The sequence below is a fragment of the Ictidomys tridecemlineatus genome, chromosome 3 (assembly GCF_052094955.1).
Source record: "Ictidomys tridecemlineatus isolate mIctTri1 chromosome 3, mIctTri1.hap1, whole genome shotgun sequence".
Classification (NCBI taxonomy): domain Eukaryota; kingdom Metazoa; phylum Chordata; class Mammalia; order Rodentia; family Sciuridae; genus Ictidomys; species Ictidomys tridecemlineatus.
The window spans coordinates 53015627-53035682 of NC_135479.1; the positions used below are offsets into that span (position 1 = coordinate 53015627).

Consider the following 20056-nt stretch of genomic DNA (forward strand, 5'->3'; position numbering starts at 1 on the left):
GCCTCAGCAAAAAGTGAGGCGCTAGACAACTCAGTGAGACCTTGTCTCTAAATAAAATACAAAATAGGGTTGGGGATGTGGCTCAGTGGTTGAGTGCCCCTGGGCTAACACATGTTAATTATCTCCATAGAGTTATTCTACAATGCTTAGCCGTTGCAAAACAACATGTTATATGCCATAAATACATAGATATTTTGTCAACAAAAGCAAATAGTCATATTTATGCTAATTAGTTGTCCTTTACTAAAGAAAAAAATAGAATGTGAAGTATTTTATAGTCCCTGTTTCCTGTTGCTGTATAATATACATTCAAAAGCTGTTTGTTAGATAAGTACATTTTAATACTGTCTGAACAAATCCACCTCAATGACAAGTCTTACTATAACTTAAAGGGGATGGGGATGTATTCCAGTGGTAGAAGGCTTGCCTAGAATGTGAAAGACCCTGGGTAATTTAAATGTCTTTAATTCTTAGTGAATTATTAACCATCTCTCTCTCTCTCTTTGTTTTTTTCATGATATCTCCCGGTAAACCTGTTCAATTATGAACCAGAAACATATTTGGACATTTTGAATGAAAACAGAACCTTAAAATAATCTGCAAAACAAAGCAGGAGCAGGGAACAGAATTTTAAGTAAAGATGCTAGAAGAAGAACTTTATGGGGACAAGCAGGATGGATGGCAATGAGACTCCTTCCCTCCTGGTGAGGGATTTAGGAATCCTCATTCTATAGTGGTGCTGCCTGTTGCACCCTGGAGCTCAGACCATGTGCCTCCTGGGGCTGGAGCTTTAAAGGTTTGGGCAGAATAAAGCCAGGATGCAAGTGTATTGGCCACTTCTGTTGTCTCTGCAGGAAGAGCCACTAAGAAAACACCAATGGTCTTAGAGCAGAAAAAACCCACAGACTTCCCCAAATAGGTCCTTTCTACCTGGATCAGCTCATAAGAACTGGGTAATCCTGGGAATTAAAGGATTTAGGTCAAATTCTTTCACCATTGAATGCCACCTAAAGTGTGGAACTTTGAAACAGAGAGGGGAAAAAAAAGTCAGAGATAAAACAGAGACCTGAAAAAAGACTAATACTTCCAGTTTGCTCCTACCAAGCCCTGTTGCTATGCATACCCTAAAGGGGAAAATAAGTGGGAACTTCATTTATCAATGGGTTCAAGGCCCATGCCTGTAATCCCAGCAGCTTGGGAGGCTCAGGCCAGAGGATCAAAGCCAGCCTCAGCAACAATGAGACACTTAGCAGCTCAGTGAGACCCTGTCTCTAAATAAAATACAAAATAGGGCTGGGAGGGGGCTCAGCGGCCGAGTGCCCCTGAGTTCAATTCCTGGGACCCCCTCCCCCACTCTCCAAAGTTTGTTTTGTTCTTTTTTGGTTACCAAGACCAAATGATGGTGAGGGACAGGTGAAAGCGAATGAGAGAGGAAGAAGGTCCAGGAGGAAGTGAGAGCATTTGAGATGAGAGAATAGGTGAGGGATTCTGAACTGGAGGAGGAGGTTCACATCCATGCCAGGAGTCTGCAAAGATGGGAATGGGTGTCGATGCATTTCTGGGTGTAGGTAGGGAGTTTGGGGGGGACCTAATAGCTTCCCTTTCTCTTTGTTCAGGGGAGTGGGTGGACAAGTCCTTTGCTGAATGAAAGGTTTTGAGGAAAGTGGTGGAAGATTGGAGAAGTCATTGTCCCAGAGTAAGAGGGAGCTCACCAAGGAAGCTCTGTGGGCACTGCAGAGGGTGGACACTAGGAATGTGGGGAGACATCAAGCCAAGGGGCCTCGGAAGCCCAACTTTAGCAAAATGTAGGGCACATCGTAGCACTGATCTGGGCTTGGATTTTGGCAGGAGGGGAGAGAGGAGAGAAGGCATGCAAAAGAAAGTGAGGGACCAGAGGAGAATGGTTCAGATGACAAATTGACTAGCAGGGAAGGAAGTGGGGCAGCAGGGGAGGGTGCATGTGAGAACGGGCAGCAATCTAGAGGTCTCCTGGAGTCTGAAGCGAGGTGTCAAGGGGGAGAAAATGAGAGAGCCTTAGAGCAACGGGAATTCATGACCAGAGGCTGGAAAACAGAATTCAGAGCAGACGGTCCCTGATTCCCAGCCATCTGCTTGGATCTGAGGTCTTGGAAGTTAATAATGATCAGATTCATCCAGAGATTAAGAAGTTAAAGTTGACAATCAAAAGTATTTGGGTTCATTCATGATTTGCAGCCTGGTGACCAGTGCTCCCCTAGAGCCAGGATACTTAGGTGGTAAGGTCTTGGGCTGGCATGGGTAGCCTGTGAGCCCTGTGAGAGGGGGACTTACCTTGACTGTGTATATCTGGAAATAGATGGGTTGGGTCCCCATGCGAACATAGTAGGTGATGACATCCAGGATGAACGGATCCACAGTCCGGGATGTGTCCAAGCAAGGAGGCTGTGGGGTGTGGGGTGGGGATATCTTGAGCCATCTCCCTCCAGGATACTGTAGGAGGTGCCACATTCCAAAGCCCCCACATACACTCTATGATGGACAAACCCCTCTGGTCCTTCGACACACTCCAAACCTTTTTGACCACCAATCAAAATATACTTGTCCAGAGTTCCATCTCCCCAGGAAATCTGTTCCATTTCAATTCCACAGAGACATATTGAGCACTTAAATATGTAAGGCGCCATGCTGGGTGCTGGGAAGAGGGAAGATTCTTTCACAGATAACTCAAGATGAAAGAGCCTGTTGGGATTCTAGGTTTGGATTGGTTACTCATTTTTGAGGCCTGAGTTTCCTTCAAGGGAAAACAAGAGGTTGAACCATGTGATCTTTTTGTTTTTGAGCTCTGCAGCTCTCTAAATCTATTAATTAACTAATTAATAAATAGGTAAAGTGATACATTCTATGTGACATATTTTTTATCATAATTGTAAAAAAAAAATAAAACAATCAATATCTTCCTTTTATACTAGAAATAGGTTCTCCCAAATGCAATGGGAGAAAGATAACTATTCCCAACAGCAAGAAACACTATCAAACATAAGGAATAAGTTTCGTGAAAAATGGGCAAAAGCTCTGTGATGAAAACTACAATTATACTGATGGATAGACAAGTGGTTTTTCATAAATAAAGAGTTATATCCCAGAGAGGGGAAACTTAATACATTCAAGATGCTAATTCTCCTCTAAATTGCCATCAAAATCCCAAAAGAGTTTAAGAAAATAAAACTAAAACTTGAAATGCAATTCTAAAGTTTATAAGGAAAGATAAATAAACAAGCTCAATCTGAAAAATTTTGTAAAAGAAGAGTAAGTGTAACCTTACCCTGCCAGATATTAAAATAGAAAAGTGTTAACATGTACAGAATTGCATAGATCAACAGAAGATAATAGGTATCCAGAAATAAACTGCAGCATATGTAAGAATTTATAAATGATAAATGTGGCATATCAAATGCATGAGGCATGATGATTTATGCAATTAAGAGCTTTAGAAACAACTGGTTAAACCTTTGGGGGGAAAAAAAACTCCACAAAAATTATATATTTCACACAAATCATTAAAATTAATTGCAGATGGGCTAATTAATGAGATGCAAGAATAGAGGCACTAAAAGTGTTTTGGGTAAATTATCAGTGAATATTTAATCTTGGCAGAGTTTTTTCAAAGCATGGCCCCAAAGGCAGAAGCCATAAAGAATAAAAGTGAAACGTCTGTCTACACAAAAATGTTAAATTGTGCAAGGCGAATAGCTGATAGGTAAATTACAAAGAGGAAAAAAAAAAGTCTGCAACATCTATGACAATAAGAAGGTTATAACTCTGAATACATAAAGGCCTTCTCAGGCCAGTTCTCTCCCTGCTCCCAGACATACTTGGGCTATGGATGAATGGTCTATTCTTTTAACAGAGAATGTGCTCAGGAGTCAGCCTGCCTGATTCTTTTTTTTTTTTTTTTTAAAGAGAGAGTGAGAGAGGAGAGAGAGAGAGAGAATTTTTTTAATATTTATTTTTTAGTTCTCGGCGGACACAACATCTTTGTTGGTATGTGGTGCTGAGGATCGAACCCGGGCCGCACGCACACCAGGCGAGCGTGCTACCGCTTGAGCCACATCCCCAGCCCCAGCCTGCCTGATTCTATGTGGGACACCACTATTTATTTATGTTACTTGGGTCAAGCAATCAAATCTCTTCGTGCCACAACTTCTTGATCTGTAAAATGGGGTTATAGCAACAATTTCTCCTGGAGACATGAGAACCTATTTGGGGTGGGGTATGAGAATTGGATGAGCAAGTCTCTTGGTGTAAGTGCTTAGGGCATTGTAAGTGCTCAGGAAACACTGGTTGTTACAGAAAAATGATCCTAGAAAGCTCACCAAAGAAGGGCTGTCCTTGGTCCACCCATTTATAAAAGGATATTTTACTTTGCCTTTTCTGTAACAGTCTGGACCCAAATCAGTGTCTTTCCAGATACTGGTTGAAGGAGGCTCTTCTTGGCATACCCTTTTACCCTCCTCAGGCCCCTGGAGACAGTCTCTTGAGGTCAAGGGTCAAGTGTAATATCTCCAAAGGACCTCCTCCCAACTCCATCCCGCCCTCCTCCCCCCACTTGGCTCCTCTGTCTCCCACTCTGCACAGACCCTGTGCCCTTCCCTCCCTTGCACCTCACTGCCCCTACCATCTGAGCCAGCTTGTGGATGGCGGGACACAGGGTGTTGACGGTGCTCTCATACCACGGGTCTGCGCGGCCCAGGAACGCAGCCAGCTCTCCCAGCTCCGGCTGCCTGGATGCTGAGGGTTCCTGGGGAAAAGGGGTTGGGACAGACCTGTTAGGCCCTCCCTGGCTGGTCAGAGGACCCCAGACACCAGGGCCTGTGCTTTATGAATGTAGGTCAATCATTTAACCCTCTCCAGGCCTCAATGTCCACACAATGTAAAGACAAATTAATCTTCTACTTCATTAGCTCAGGCGAAGCAGGAAGAGCCTTTGCCAAGGATCGCTTGCCAGGGACGTTGGCAAGTGATCTCAGGAATCCAGGTGTGTGGGTGTATGTGCGCGTGTATGTGCACACAAGAGTGACAGAGAGAGGGACACTCATGTCTGAGGAGAAGCTTGCAAGTAACTCCTTTGCAAAAACAAAATGAAACCCATGAGAGCACCTGTCTTTGGCCACATGCACCCCTCAAGGCACCCCCAAATCGGTGAGTTCTGAATCAGAAGACTCTTGAAGTCTCTGCCAGCTCTACCTTCTAAGGCTGGTGATTCTGGTTCCTGAGCCAGGAGATGCCAGGCTGCAGATGTGTGTCTGCCCACCCAGCTCCCCTCGCCCCCCCACATCCCTGGGCTCCCAGCCCTCCTCCACTCCTTCTCTATGGTCCCCTCGCCCCTCCTGAGTCCAGTCACCTCAGGCGCCAGCACAGGGATGTAATAGAATTGCAGGCTGAGTCTGGGAGTGAGGCAGAACTTCTGGGTCTCCCGTTTCCTGGCAGTAGGCAGCAAAGCACAGACAGTAAGAGCAGGGGCAGGGGGCTGGTGTGAAACCGATATGACTCTGCCGTTTATTATTACTGGAATTTTGGAAGTTTGTACCAGCTCCCTGAGCCTCTGTTTTCTCAGATGTGGAATGGGTGCAGTCATGACTCCCAGGCAGGGTGGTGACGGGGATCAGCAGTGCTCTGTGAGCTGCGCACAGGGTGTGCTATGTTGTGTCTGTCCCCTTTCCCACCCAGACCTCTCCTTTTGACCCTCAGTTGCTCCTCTCTGATCTTTCACCTGCACACACCAGGCCCACCTGTGCCCCTGACCCACCTCAGCTCCCAGCCGTCCTCCTGGGGGCCCCTACCTGAGTCTGTGGTAAGCCTGGGCCAGGCGCCCCAGCATCCTGTCGTCCCCCAGCACCAACACCCGTGCCGTGTGCAGCCGGGAGACCCCAGGCAGCAGCTCCCCGTCCCCACTGGGCCTGCCCGTCCTCCGGTGCAGCCCCAGTGGTCCATCCCAGCTGCTGGGTATCAAGAAGTCGGGGGGCCACATGCGCTTCTTGATGCCCCCTTTACGCTGCAGGCCGGCCCGCTCCGTCTCCGGGCTGCCGGGGGCAGGGAGCTCATCAACTCCCACAGGAAGGTCTCGCTCAATGCCACTGTCAGTGGACAGCATGGACACCCGGGCCAAGTCCCGGTCTGGCCCAAGGCCCTGCAGATCCAAAGCCTCCAGGTCAGCACTGAGGCGCAGCTGGGATCGTGGGCGGAGGAAGAGAACCAGCTCCTTCCCTGGACGGGAGCACAGGGAGAAGTGTCAGAGTGGTCAGGGCATCTGGGGCTGGCAGGGCCCCTCCCCAGAAAAGCCGTGAAGGTTCCATGTTGCTCAAACCGCATTCAGCTGAAGAAGCCCACAAGATGCTCCACAAAGGAACAAAGGTTCAGAACCCTGCACACTTCTGTCCCTTTGGGTCGAATCCCTTAAGTGAAGATATTAAAGGCTCTGAGCAGTCCTGCATTAAAGAAATCAGCTTAAACCAGCTCCTCTTGAATTAAGCTGAGTCTGGCACCCTCCCAACCTCCTATTCCCTGTAGCTTCCAGAGGATACCATCAGCTCCAGGGAAGATTTTCGAGCTTTTCTAATCCACCTTTGTTTTATTACATATGGGGAAACTGAGGTCCAGAGTGAGAAGCACATTTGCATAGCATGACCCAAAAGCATGCAAAATCAAATGTCAGGATCTGAACCCTGTCCCCCAGCCCTGCACTTCCCACCCAAACCTGCATCCTTGACCTCCCTCTTTTACTTGAAAACAAGACAAGGGTGGGGGGCGGTCACCAGAGTGAAGGGGAAGCATTGGACAAGCAGGTCATTCTGGAAGGTCCCCTCCAGCCTTGGGAATCATAATGCTTTGTGCTAGCCTCTCTCTTAGGGACATTGTCTGTTGGCATCAACATGGCTTAGTGCATGTTCTGAGACCAGTGGCTAAAACCCTGAGCTATCCCAACATGGAGAAAATGTGTCCTTCTTCCAGGTGCATGCAATGAACGACTTGGGGAAGAACAGAGAACACTGAGCTAGGCTTACAGGCACACAGCACACGTACAGAAGAGCACACAGAAACAGACACAAAAAGACGTGTGCACAGACACTCACAGACATAAGCACACACACCCCTGTTTCCAGCCAGCTCCCAACAGGAGGGGGTCAGAGACATGGGCACGTACAGAGCTGCTCCTGGTCTGTCCACAGGTGGAAGGTGATGTAGGGGCTGGGCAGAGGGATGTTCGGTGGCCGGTCTTGGAGAGGATCACCTAAAGAAAGAAGCAGGCTGTGGGGACCACAGAGAGGAGGGTCGTGGGTTTCCCCTCCACCCTTCCCACCTGCCCAGCTCCTGTGGAGAAGCCTAGAGGGGTGGCAGGGACCCTCTCTGGCCCGTGTCTGGGCTTGGGGGGTCTGCTTTTCCATTTCTGCCATCAGCAGGTCTTCCAGGGCCCGATGCTGCCGTCACCTCCTCGCTTAAGAATGCTCAGGAGCTCCCTGTGTCCTACAAACTGCCCAGCTCAGCTGCAGAGCCCTTCGCAAATCAGCACACAGTCTTTTCCAGACTTTTCTATGGTCGATCCTGTCCTCGGCACCGTGTGACGATCACGTTGGTTTTTCCCGTTGTTCTTCCAACACCCTGCCCACATCCAGTGAGGCAGGAAAGAACTCCATCTCTCAGAGCTGCTTCTGGTTGTATGCAGCCCTCTGCTCCTGCCAGTCATGCCCAAGAGGCCCCATCAACTAAGGGCCAGCCCCTCCTCCTGCCCCTCCTTCCCTAACCTTCTGATCACTGCGGTGGTCCACGGTGGTCATTCTCTCTGAGCAGAACTCATTGCGTACACATTGGGCACACCTAACCTGCAGCCTTAGGATTCGGCTGTTTCCTGCTGAACTCCTACCCAGCTGCGGCCCCCTCCCTCATGAGGCTGTGAACTTCCTCAGGGGAGGGCAACCAAGCTTCATCCAGCACCTCCTACCTGCTAGGGGCTGTTCTACTCACCTGGCAGACATTGTAATCATCTCTCTGGATCGTGCCAACGACCCTGGGGGACAGGTAACATAATCCTCAATTAACAGGGAGGAGCCAGGGCACAAAGAAGTGAAGTAACTGGCCCAAGGTCACAATAGTAAATGGCAGAGCAAAGATTTGAGCCCAAGCAGCCTGGCTCTCATCTGTGACACTGTGCTGCTTATTGTCACTGTCCCAGGCTGCCCCCCTACAGCTGCAGGGTCTGGACCAGGGTGCTGGCTGATCAGTCAGATGCACAGGACAAGCCTAGGTAGGAGACAGGTGTCCCCAGATGTGGCTTGGATGGTGGGTGTGGCCCAGATGATCTCTCCTGATCAATGCAAGTGATGCGGAATGTTAGCAAGTGGAACCTGACCAGAGAGTCCCACGGTTGGCCACAGGATTTGCTCCAGCTGCAGGAGGAGGGAGGCTCCCTGGGCAGCCCATTTCCATGTTGTGATCAGAGGTGGCTTAGAATTTTAAAGCAAAACAAAAGATAGGAAAATCGGGAAGATGGAGTCTAGGCAGGGGCTTTCCTGCTGCCTCGCCCTGACTTTCTGCAGCCTCCATCCAACTGGGGGTTGGCCAAATTCAAGCCCCAGGGTTGGCACACTGACCTCTGGCAGTGGTTTCCAGCCTTTTATGCTGTGCCTTGTAACCAGGCATGCTCAGTGAGTGACCAAGTGTTCTGAGACATGCAGGCTGGCGCTTTCCATGTATATTTTGGGTGGTCCTGCAACAACAGGACATACATCAGAATCATCCTGCAACTGCCTGAAAACACATGTTCTGGGTTCTCTGGGCTATTCTGGGTTTCCCCATCGACATGGGGCTTGCCCCCATCAGCATATGCCATTGTCTTACGAGCATGCACATAGAGAGGAAGCATGCAGGTTAACAATCTATGACACAGGATCCAAATGATGCTGACTTTAGATCCTCTGCAGACTGTCTTCCCACCATCACATCTGTCTGTTACTACGATGCAGTGGTGAAGAACTGGGCTGCCTGGATTTGAATCTTGGCTCTGCCACTTACGAGCTAAGTGATTTTCTAACTCACTGTTCTCCTCTGTAAAAATGGTGAATAATAATTTCTAATTCATAAGTTTACTGTGATTGGTTGACTTAATATATGCACTATATTTAAATATATGTAAAATGCTTGGAACTCCTACTGGGGTGTATAGTAGTAGGTCCTCTGTAGATGCGAGTTATCGTGACCAAATGAGCCACCTTCTTAGCCCAGGTCCTGCCATGTCCCTGGGCATTCCTGTCAATCCACAGGCTACTATGACAGGCGCTGTCTGGCTCTGCCAAATCCCGCAAGACTCCAGGCGGGTACAGCGCTGCTCTCGGTCGCCCCCTGCCGTCAAGTGTCCCAGCAGGTCCCCAGCTTACCGCTGCAGCGTCCCCTTGTGGCCGCCGGCCCCAGCAGCGAGCAGTAAATCTCCTCCAGCCTCTCCAGGTGTCCCGCCCGGCTTGGGCTGGCCTCGCTCGCCATCTGCTCCACTGCGGCCACCACTGCGTGGAAATAGTGCTCCAGGACACGGCGGGAGCTGGCCTGCGTAGAGGGACGTCAGAGCCTGAGCCCCGGCCCCGCATCCACCCAATCAGCTTTCATGCCAGCCCCACGGGGCACCTTGTCTCTGTTCCTGAGGACTGGGTGGGAGCTGCCAGTCAAAGGCACCTGGACCTGACGTCTAGGGTCCCCTCCTGCCCTGCAGCATTTTGCCCTATGCTGCCTGCAACCAAGACTCATCTCTACCCCTCACCCCCTGTTATGGGGACATGGCTTGTGGCCCACAATGGTTCAAGGAGGGATACAACATTACCTAAAGGAAGGATCCGCCAAAGGATCCAAGGTGTAGGGTTCAGGCTGTGGAGAATTTCGTATGGCAAACAACAATAGGAAGAGTACCCCATCAAATGCATTGGAGGGGGGTACCAGGGTTGAACCCAGGGGCACTTAACCACTGAGCCACATCCCCAGCTCTTTTTTTTTTTTTTTTGTATTTTATTTAGAGACAGGTTCTCACTAGTTGCTTAGGGCCTTGCTAATATGCTGAGGCTGGCTTTGAACTCAAGATCCACCTACCTCAGCCTCTAGAGCTGCTGGGATTACAGGCCTGTGCCACTGTGCTTGGGCCATCAAATGCATTTTGATGGGCAAAACAGGGTCTCAGTCATGGAGTTGGAAAAAAAGAACTGAAGACTCTCCCCCCTCACCCCAAGCCCCACCACATGCTCACTTCCTGGGGCAGGCTGAGTAGGGAACAGCTGAAACCTTAAGGGCATCCTTCCTTTTGGGTGCCTGGCCCCTCCTGCAGCAACAGCATCACTGTCCCAAATCTTAGCATCTCCTAACCTTAGCCGTCATGGAATCCAACCTTCCCCAGTCTTCACCACCCCACAAAAGGTGACCCGAACAGGCAGCAGTCCTCCACCACCCAAGATCCAACACCTGGTGCTAACCCTTGGCCAGAAAATCTTCAACCTACTTGATCTCTTGGGCCACATATAGGGGCCAAGGTTGAGGTCAGAGAAAAGCTAGGAAATAAATAAGTGTTGGGAACAGACCAAATGCGCCACAACCAGAATGGGGGGGGGTTAAAATATAGCAACATAGGACAAGAGAGAATATTGTGCAACTATTAGAAGTTCATATTTTAGGAAGAAAAATATTTCTATGTGGCTTATTTCCAATGGCATAGGAAAATAAATACTTATATACTAAATATATATGCATTATGTAAAACTGTTACAGAGTTTAATATCTTAATTTGTTATCAAGGAGGGGGGATGGGGGCTAGGAGGCAATTTAAATCGAAGCTTGATATAAGCCAGGTTCAAATCCTAGTTCAGTCCCTTTGTATTTGTATGACCATGAGGTTATCAACTTCTCTGTAAATGTAGATGATAATTGCATCCATTTCATAGCATTAGAAGAATTTAAAAATGTGACAGACCTAAAGGGCTTAACAGAGTACCTAGAATGCCATAGACAATCAATAAACATTGGCCATAATAATTACTGATATTATTATTCGGGAAATATACTAAAATATTTAGTTCATGGCTTTTATTTCCGGGTGGAGATGTTTTTATTTTCTTCTTTAGCTTATCTGCACTTTTCAGATTGTCCTTAGTAAGCATGTATTCATTGCTGATTTACGGGAGGAAAGGTGCTATGAAACAGAAGCAGGAAGAGATCAGTGAGTGAGTGGTGTGGATATGCAGGGCCTGGGCGCCAGTTACCTGCAGCTTCCTGTGCAGAGCACCAGCGTGGCAGGCCTCCCCCAGAGCCGCCTGCAGGGCGTGGGAAACCACGTGGCGCATGCAGGCCTCTGGGGTCACCTGGGCTGCCTCAATCTCCAGCAGCAGGGCACTGCACACAGAGGCGGACACCAGCTCAGGATCCACGAAGAGGAACACTCTGAGGGTGGGGGTGGGGGAAGGGGCAGGACTGGTGAAGAGGACAGCTGGGAGAGGGGCCACTGGGGATGGGCACCCTCAAAGCTTTGGAGCCACCTCCCCCCACACACACATACAACACAAGAATTCCTCTGAAAAGAGGAGCCTCAAATTTAAAAATCTATAGTGAGATGACAATAAGGGGTAGTGGGGACTGTGGCAAATAGGAACACATACGGAACCTTCTAGGGGACAGTTCTAGTTTCCTCGGCTGCGGTCCACTGTCTTCATATAGGGAAGCAGGACTAGCCCTGTGTCAAGGGAAGTTCCAAATCCTGCTCCCTCCCTCAGCATCCTGACCCTACCTTGTCACCCTCTGGGAGGGACCCTAAGTCCTTCCTGCTAGAACTAGATCTCTAAACAATGAACCAACCCCATCTTCTCTCATCACCCTGAACACACCAGAAAACCATTCTTGAACATCCTCCTTCTGACTCAACTGTCACCCCACCTCTCTAGCACTAATTGCTCTGGGTCTCCCTCTACCTCCCTGCACTCTTTCTAAACCTCAACTCAAGCTGCACCTTTTCAGTGTCAAGCCAGTAGAGGTACCTGCAGAAGAGAGAGGCACATACCCCCAACGTCATCACCCCTCTCGCCAACACCAACAGTGGACAGTCCTATGTAAAGGGCTGGGCACACACAGATTTCCTTGCATGATTGTGGCCTCAACCCCTCCGCACTATGGATATTCTGGAGCTGCCTCTGGCTGCCTGGCTGGTTTGATGTTCCATCATGGCCGAGGGCAGGATGGAGGTTCAACAGTAGAACTGCAGAGTAGCCTCAGGACCAGGGCCAGGTGCACCCTCTGCCCATGAGCAGGGTTGCTCTGAATCCAGCCAAGAACAGAGGTTTTTCCTTCCAAAGGACTCCAGAAAAAGATACGTCCTGACAACTCTTGAACTCCAAGCTCAGGCCACTGCAGGACAGAAGTCATGGCCACCAAGCTCTGCCAGGACTCTTCAATCTAGCCTCCTCTTGGGTCCTCCTGCTCATGATCAATCACACGAGCCCCAACATCTCAAAGGGGCTGCAGGCAGCAATCGTAATGGAGTCACTCACCTCTCTTGGTAGGGATACAGTTCATTCGTCAAGTTCTGTTCAGCAATGACCATCCTTTGGTACAGTGTCCCTACAGATCAGACTAGGTCAGCCAATGAGGCTTTGAGTCTCTGACTCCCAACCTCCTCCCTCCCATGCAAGGTGCTGAGACTCTTGAGCTCCCTGGAATCCTGGAGAAAAGGGATAGACCTTGGGTGGTGCTCGCAAAGCAGCATGGGAGATAAGGATGTCCAGTGGCCCTCACCTGGGACGGCTGTCTCCGTTTTCAGTCTTATGGCGCAGTCCAAGGCAACTGTGCAGTAAGGGGTGGGCAGGGTCAGTAACCTGGTGCAGAAGGCATAGGTTCTTTGGTAGAGTTCTTCTGTGATGCCTGTGGCCTGAATGAGAGGGAGGAGTTGGGGTGCCCCGAACTCTAGGTCATGAAGGATCCTGGGTGGGGTGGTGGGGGGGGAAGGAGGAAGGTGCTAACCAGACTCAGCTCACAGCTCTCTCCCAAGTCCACAACTTCCAGACTCTTTTCCCAGCATCTGAGACCTCCCTTGCATGCCCCACTCCAGCTAACCAAGAAAGAAATTCATCTCCTTGCACTCCATGAGCTCCCCTCCCAACCCTTCTGCTCACCCAGGTCGCACACCTCTGCAGTTCTGCAGTCTCAGAATCTTGGAGTTACTCCTTGATTCTCCTTTGTTCCTCCTTGCATGCCACAGGTGTCTCCCACAATGCCCAGAGGTTCCCCTTCCGCCCCTTCCTCCTCTTCCTCTCTGTGCCCTGGGCCTGGGCCTTTGCTGGGGAGCTAAGGTCCATGATCATCCCAGTTCCCCTGGAAGCCCCAGGTTTGCTCTTCCTGCCCCTCCTCTTCTTCACCACTCCCTCTCCCACCTCCCAAGACTACACACAGCTCCTGGGTGCTTTTCCTAAGACATTAAAAAATCTGTTTCTGGTATGTCTTTCCTTCTTGTAGGGATCAGTGATGTAGTAACTATGAGCAAATCCAAGCTGCCATCAGAAGCCCTCCATGAATTCTCCACACTGCCTCGGCTTCCCCACGTAGGAGAGAAAGAGAGCTTACAAGCCAGTGTGCAGGAAGCAGTCTGAGAGCTTGACTAGGCTTCCCCTGGCAGGGATCAGGTGAGAGGGGAGAGGACAGTGTTCAGCCCGACCACCTGTGGGGCACCACTACCGCCTGGACCCCAGCCCCCAGCTCACCTTAGTGAGCACATACATTAGAGTGTGTAGCAGGGGGATGATGATGTGCCGGAGGTCCTCGCTTTCTGCCTGGAAAACAGGAGACCCTGTGATGTGGGTGTGGGGGGGCAGACATCTCATCTTAATAGGAGGCAGTTTGGGCAGAGGAGGGGGTGAAAGGCAGATCCCATTATGCCAACAAGGGTGAAAAGGATAGAGGAGGAGTGGGGTGGGGAGGGAGCAGAGGTATGGCAGCCCCTCTATGTGTGGGGCATGGGTACAGGGAACTCCGTGGGGGGAAGCAACATAAAGAAAATATTGCTTATGTAAAAGTCTAGGAGGGACATATGCATGGTAACACCAAGCATATGACCCACAAATGATCCAAGTTTGGGGACACAGAGCTAATGAGCCCCTCTCGATCCCATCTACCTCCTGGAAGCCCAGAACCCACCTTTTCCAGCTCTCTGAGCAGAATGCGGACCAGCACTGGGCTCTTACCAGGATCTCGCTCAACCTTCTTATGCAGGGACCACCTCCACATGCCTGGACCAGGAGACAGGGGAACCCAGCAAGACCAGGCAAGGCAGGCAGTTCTTAGAAAAGATTCCTCTGAGCAGGACCCTAAGCCTGGGGCCCAACACTGACCCTGCAGCCAGCCTTGGGCTCCAGGTGCACATCATAGGTGGATTCCTCCATACAGGGGGACCCTGCAACCCTTAGTGGCAGCAACCCTTAGGGGCAGAAATGAGGGGAGGAAGACATAAGTGGAGAAAGCGTACGCATGTGGATCATAGAGACTGGTTTGCAGGTGTGTGTCTCAGCCACCTTCTGGAGGTTCTATTGGCCTAGAGGGAAGTTTTGTTTGGAAATAGAGCTAGGCACAGTGGTTAAGAAAGAGACAGACAGGTCCACAATGCACTCTCCCACAGCTGGTGGGAAGGTTACACTAGGGAACAGAGAAGCCATTTCTGGTGGACCTCCAGATTTCAGGTGTTTCCAGGGGGAAGGGGTCTAGGCTAAAAGCCCCTGCCTGCTGGCTCCAGGTCAAGATCCTTCCTGAATTCATGGGCAGAGTTGGGGGGGGGTGGGGGAGGCAAAGCAAATGGCTGCTGCCTGCTTAGTGGCTCTTACCCTGGTTGCTCTGCAGAGCGGGGGCCTGAGCACTGAGCTCCCGGAGCACAGCTTGAACACTTCTCTGCAGGTCCAACTCTGCATCTGGAGGTAGGGGGTCTTTGAGCCAGGAACTTGGAGTTTGGCCCACCTGGCCTCACTCCTGCACCCACCTCTCTTTGCCCTGAAAATGTCTTTAGCCTTTCCATGAACCTCAGGAGGTACCCACAAGTAATCAACCAGCACACGAGTCAAGGCTGGAAGATGGCATTTCTATCCGTAATTCTATGTCCTTGGTCCTCTGTAAAGCCAGCATTTCCCAGTAAAATCAGTATTTCCCAAAATGCAGTTCTACAGTTCAAGTTACTCACAATCAACAGCAGTCCCGAAATACTAAATGGAAATTTCCAGAAATAAATAACTCATAAGTTAAGTTTTATATTGCTTGCCACTCTAAGTATCATAATGAAATTTCATATCATGCTGCTTCATCTCACTGTTCAGCGTATCCACGCTGTGTATACTACCCATCTGATAGTCACTGAGTAGTTGTCTTGGTTGCCAGATTGACCATTCTAGTGTAGTAGTGTTTGTGCTCAAGTAACTTTTATTTTACTTAATAATGGCCCCCAAAGCACAAGAGAAAGACTCAAAGATGCACAAGGGCATAAAACATGGAAGGACAGATAAATTCTTATTGCAGGGAATATGAGGGAAAAAAACCCCCAGAATTACAGGTAAGGATTTGGTAATCTCTGGGGCTTCAGGCATTCACTAAGGTTCTTAGAATGTATTTCCAGTGGATAAAGAGGGACTATTTTTTACTCCTGATGATATGCAATACAATTTTGGGTGGTGCATAACAATCCTAAAATTTGAATAACTATGCATTTATTTTAATGTGTATTAGAAAAAAAATATGTATAACTAGTCCCTCAATCTATACATGAAACTAAAATTTAAAGTCAATTTAAAGAAACATGTGAGCTAAACACCATGTAACAAATGGTAACAAAGATCAAACCTTCCTTAGCTCCTCTGAATTCTCTTCTCAACCAGGCCTTGACCTTCTTTATTGCCTGCTCTGTTTTGGGCCTGTCCAGCTCAGTTTTGGTAAGAATCCTGCTAAGTCAGTTTAAAGAGCTCTCCCCACCCTTGATATCTTCATTCCCCAATTTCCATGTATAAGACCTGCCTCTAGTAAGAATCCTATCCAGACAGTTTAGTAAGAATCCCTCCCTGTGGATGTCTCCTCTTGGGGTGTTTCTACCCACGGACCCTGCTCTCCAGCTGTTTTCCTTATTCTGAGTTGAGCCTGCTCTCTCTTTCTTATTGCAATTGTTTTTCAACAAAGTCTGCCTTATTGCTTGACCAGAGTCAGAATACTTTTTTTTTTTTAAATAGTGGTATATTGATGTGGCAATAAACCAAAGTTGGTACAAGAAGAAGCAATAGACATTTGCAAAGTGTGGTAGCCAGGAAAATGCACCTTGCTGATCATCTGCTATTGGGAGTTTAATTGACCCTGGCCCCGCAGCTGCTGTGCTGTGAAATCCATTGCTCCTTGTGGAGCCACGCTCCTGGACAACACAGAGGGCAACAAGGGATTCCAAAGGCATCCCCAAGAGACACCTGCTGTGACAGCTACTTTTGCCTCAAAGCTCTCCACCATCTTGCTGATCCTTTCTCAGATGAATTTATGCAAAATCCCACCCCAGCCAGTCTTAGAGGTTTCCACCCGGCCCTGCTTCTCTTTCTCTTTCCTTTGGGGCCAGATTTGCATTGCTGTGGGGCAGCTCGCCCTCCCAGCAACCTCCTCATCTTCTGTGTGGCAGGTGTTTCCTGGAATACATCCTTGCACATCTAAGCTTGTCTTGGTGTCGGCTTCTTGGAGGATCCAGCATAGACAGGAAGTGTAGGAAACACTCCCCACACAACAAATTCCTCTTGGTAGTGAGCTCCAACCAAGAGTTTGTCCTTACAGGCAAATGTAGAGTCTGGAAGTCGCAGACAATGGAGGACCACATGCCTCAGGGCTTCCCTTTTTGACTTGGCTGCCGGGAAACTTAAAGCCGAATTAGGGTTTAGCCTCAAAGAATCAGTTCGTCTCAAGGGACAGGGACCTCTCTTTTTGGCTCCTCTTGGGTGTTCCAGCTTTGAGCTATTTATTTATTTATTTATTTATTCATTCATTCATTCATTCATTCATTCATTCATACCAGGAATTAAACCCAGGGTCACTTAACCACTGAGCCACATCCCCAGCACCCCTACCCCCAACTTTTTAAAATTTTTAAAATTTTGAGACAGGATCTGGCTAAGTCCTTAGGGCCTCACTAAGTTGCTGAGGTTCGTCTCAAACTTGCGATCCTCTTGCCTCAGCCTCCTGAGTCACTAGGATGACAGGCATGTGGCACCATGCCCAATGTTTGTGCTTTTAAATATAAACCTTAATCATGCCACGTTCCTCTGGAAGGAAGTAGGAGAGAGATTATAAATTTAATTTAGGTTGTGGCTTAAGAGTTAAACTTTGTTCAGACCAAGGCTCCCTGTTTCCTGGTGCTCACCAAGTGGCCCCCCAATGGCTCTGCGGTGGGCCTAGACAAAGTCTATGGGGGCCACCTGACATCTTGGAAGCCCCCACTTTCCTCTTGGCTCTTACTTGTCCCCCTGTGGGACACTTCCCCCCGTCAAAGCTCCATTCTGGTTCTCCTCCAGGGTAAGAGTGAGAGGAGTGCTGGAGCCCCATCTTCCCCCTGGACATCCTACAGATAGGGTAGCTTCCCTCCCAAACAGGCAAGGAAGTCATTTGGCCTGGCATGGAGACTGGTCATAGTCTGTCCTTCCATTTACTCACCTTGCATGAAGATTTAATGGGTTAATTTAGGGGCAGCTATTCAGACATTAATTGATGTTTTCTGCATCTCCTTTTTTCTCTTTCCCTCCCATCCTTCCTTCCCTCCCTCTGCTTCACCCCATCTCTTTCTCTTTCTATGGACAAAAAAGATCTAACATCACAACCACCATAACTTCCTCCTTTCCTCCTCATTAGAAGGGAAGCCAGGCCTTTGTCCTCTGAGCCCTAAAGGTTCCTCTGCTTTGCAAGGGGAGTTATGTTTTTATGTTTCAGAGAAAAATAGAGAAGTTGCCAGTAGCCCCAGGAGACAATCTCAAATAAACTTTGTTTTCGAAAGTCTGGGTAGTTGGAACAAACTCTCAGGCTTTGGTCCACATCTGGCTTGCAGACAAGATTTTTTGTTTGGGCTTGTGTAGTATCTTTTAAAAAAATGAATTAAGCACCAACCTTTTTGAATCAAGAGATTTTGTGTAAAATCTTAGGTGCCTGGCATCTTTTGAAAAATCTGAAACTCGGTTGATCCTGGGCATGCATTCCTCTGACATGGGGCAATCAACCGGGCTGGGGAGCGGCTGTCCCCTTGAGATGGGCACAGCTTCTCTAATTCACACTTCCCACTCTCCTGGTTTCACTCATTCACAAGTTCCCCAGCACGCTAATTGAGCCGATCAAACTAGATTGTCCACAAAGGATGGGAATGAAGATCCCTTTAGTTAAAAGGTAAGAAGCTAGATTCCTCAAGGCCATGAGGGAACAAGGGTTATGGAGTTCTAGGTAATAGGAAAGACAAGGGCTGGCTGGTACTGGTTAGTTTAACGATGGTAGCTGTTAGAGTCTATAAACAAGTCAGGATGGCGCCTGGCATTTTGCCAGGGGAATGTGAGAGTCTGTAAACAAGTCTGGATGGCGCCTGGCAAAATGCCAGAGGGAATGGTTTGTGAAGTAACGCCAGCGAGCCATTAAGTGTGGAGATTTCTTATTGGTTGACTGATGTATCTAGTTTATGCTAATTAAGATAAGCTGTGTGGAATGTATAAATACCGCTCCTGTCCTACAATAAACGGCTCCCACTCCTGCTGTATCAATCTACACAAGTTGTTCGTCACCCCCTGGCTATTTTGCTGCAGCTGGACTGCAGCAGGTAGCAAAGATCAGAGGAAGGCATCTAAGCATTAAGCCCAGTGCCCCTGAAAGCCCCAGCAAAGGTCTCCTAATCCACCTTTGCCAGAGCAAAAGAATGTCCCCAAAGGAGCTCCTTATGTCCCCTGGATACTGTAAGCCTGGCTGACCAGTTCTGGAGGCTGGAGCCAAGTATTGAAGACCACAGACTCTTCCTGCCACCCAGACTGTGTAAGCCTTGGACTTATCACAAGCCCCAAGTAGAAGACACTGGAATTCATATTGATCTTGATAAATGAGGGCTTGAAGGTGGATTTGATTTGATTAAGCAAAAGAAAAAAATTGGGGTATTTCTTGTGCTCAAGTATCTCAGGATTGTTGATATATATGTCTAACCTTATCATTGACTCAGAACAGTCAATAAATAAACGACATTCATTATTATTATGTTCTCACCCATCCATGAATGCATTAATAGTAATGTATTAATAGTAATATTTAAATAGCCCTTGAAAGAATATCCCCTAAAAGTAGCAAGACAATGCTATATGTTCATCATATGGATTTCATTTTCATGAAAGGAAGACAGGAAGACTACACTTCCCAGACTCCCCTGCAATTACAGAGGAGCCATGTGACTATTCTGACCAATGGAATGTAGAGGAAGGGATGTATGAGACTTGCAGGCCCCCTGCCATAAAATTTTGTGCTCCTACTGTTCCCATTCCACAGTGACTTAGGAGGGTACATGTTGAAGATGATGATGTCACAGGAAGGAAAATGCCTCAGGCCCTGAATGACTGTGTGGAGCCCAGATGGGACTGTGTTGTGAGTGCAGAATGAATGTTTGTTGTGCCATTCCTCTGATATTTGGGGTCCTTTGTTATAGCAGCTAGCATGCTCTGACTTGACTCATGGATATTCAACGTGTTTTCCACAGTGTATGTCATTTGATTCTACCAAGAGCCCTGTGAGTTTGACAGGACAATTACTGTTCTCTCTGTCTTATAGGTTCTAGGTCCAGAACCCTTACCCTGGTCCTTGATGACCTCTCCAATGACCAGAGTTCACACCTAGAAAGACCCTAGAGCCTCTCTTTCCACTTTACAGATGAAGAAAAGAGGCTCCTTTATTTAAGATCACACAGCTTTTGGAAGCCAAGCTTGCTCAGTCAAATGCTTTTCCTCTAAAGCTGTGCTTTTGTGTGAGATCATCTGCCTGCTTACTGGAAAAAAAAAGA

At 48.5% G+C, this 20056-nt stretch overlaps 1 protein-coding gene across 1 annotated transcript in view; it reads right to left on the bottom strand.

Annotated features, from left to right (window-relative positions):
* Positions 1-20056, bottom strand: part of Pik3r6 (phosphoinositide-3-kinase regulatory subunit 6) — a 58384-nt gene that overhangs the window by 17752 nt on the left and 20576 nt on the right. The window contains exons 4-15 of the mRNA XM_078042874.1: positions 14862-14945; positions 14182-14273; positions 13749-13817; positions 12787-12919; positions 12543-12612; positions 11265-11442; positions 9408-9570; positions 7181-7267; positions 5820-6243; positions 5381-5459; positions 4655-4777; positions 2311-2421 (exon numbers count right to left, since the gene is read on the bottom strand). Of these exons, the coding sequence (XP_077899000.1) occupies positions 2311-2421; positions 4655-4777; positions 5381-5459; positions 5820-6243; positions 7181-7267; positions 9408-9570; positions 11265-11442; positions 12543-12612; positions 12787-12919; positions 13749-13817; positions 14182-14273; positions 14862-14945 (1613 nt within the window). The remainder of the gene's footprint in view (positions 1-2310; positions 2422-4654; positions 4778-5380; positions 5460-5819; positions 6244-7180; positions 7268-9407; positions 9571-11264; positions 11443-12542; positions 12613-12786; positions 12920-13748; positions 13818-14181; positions 14274-14861; positions 14946-20056) is intronic.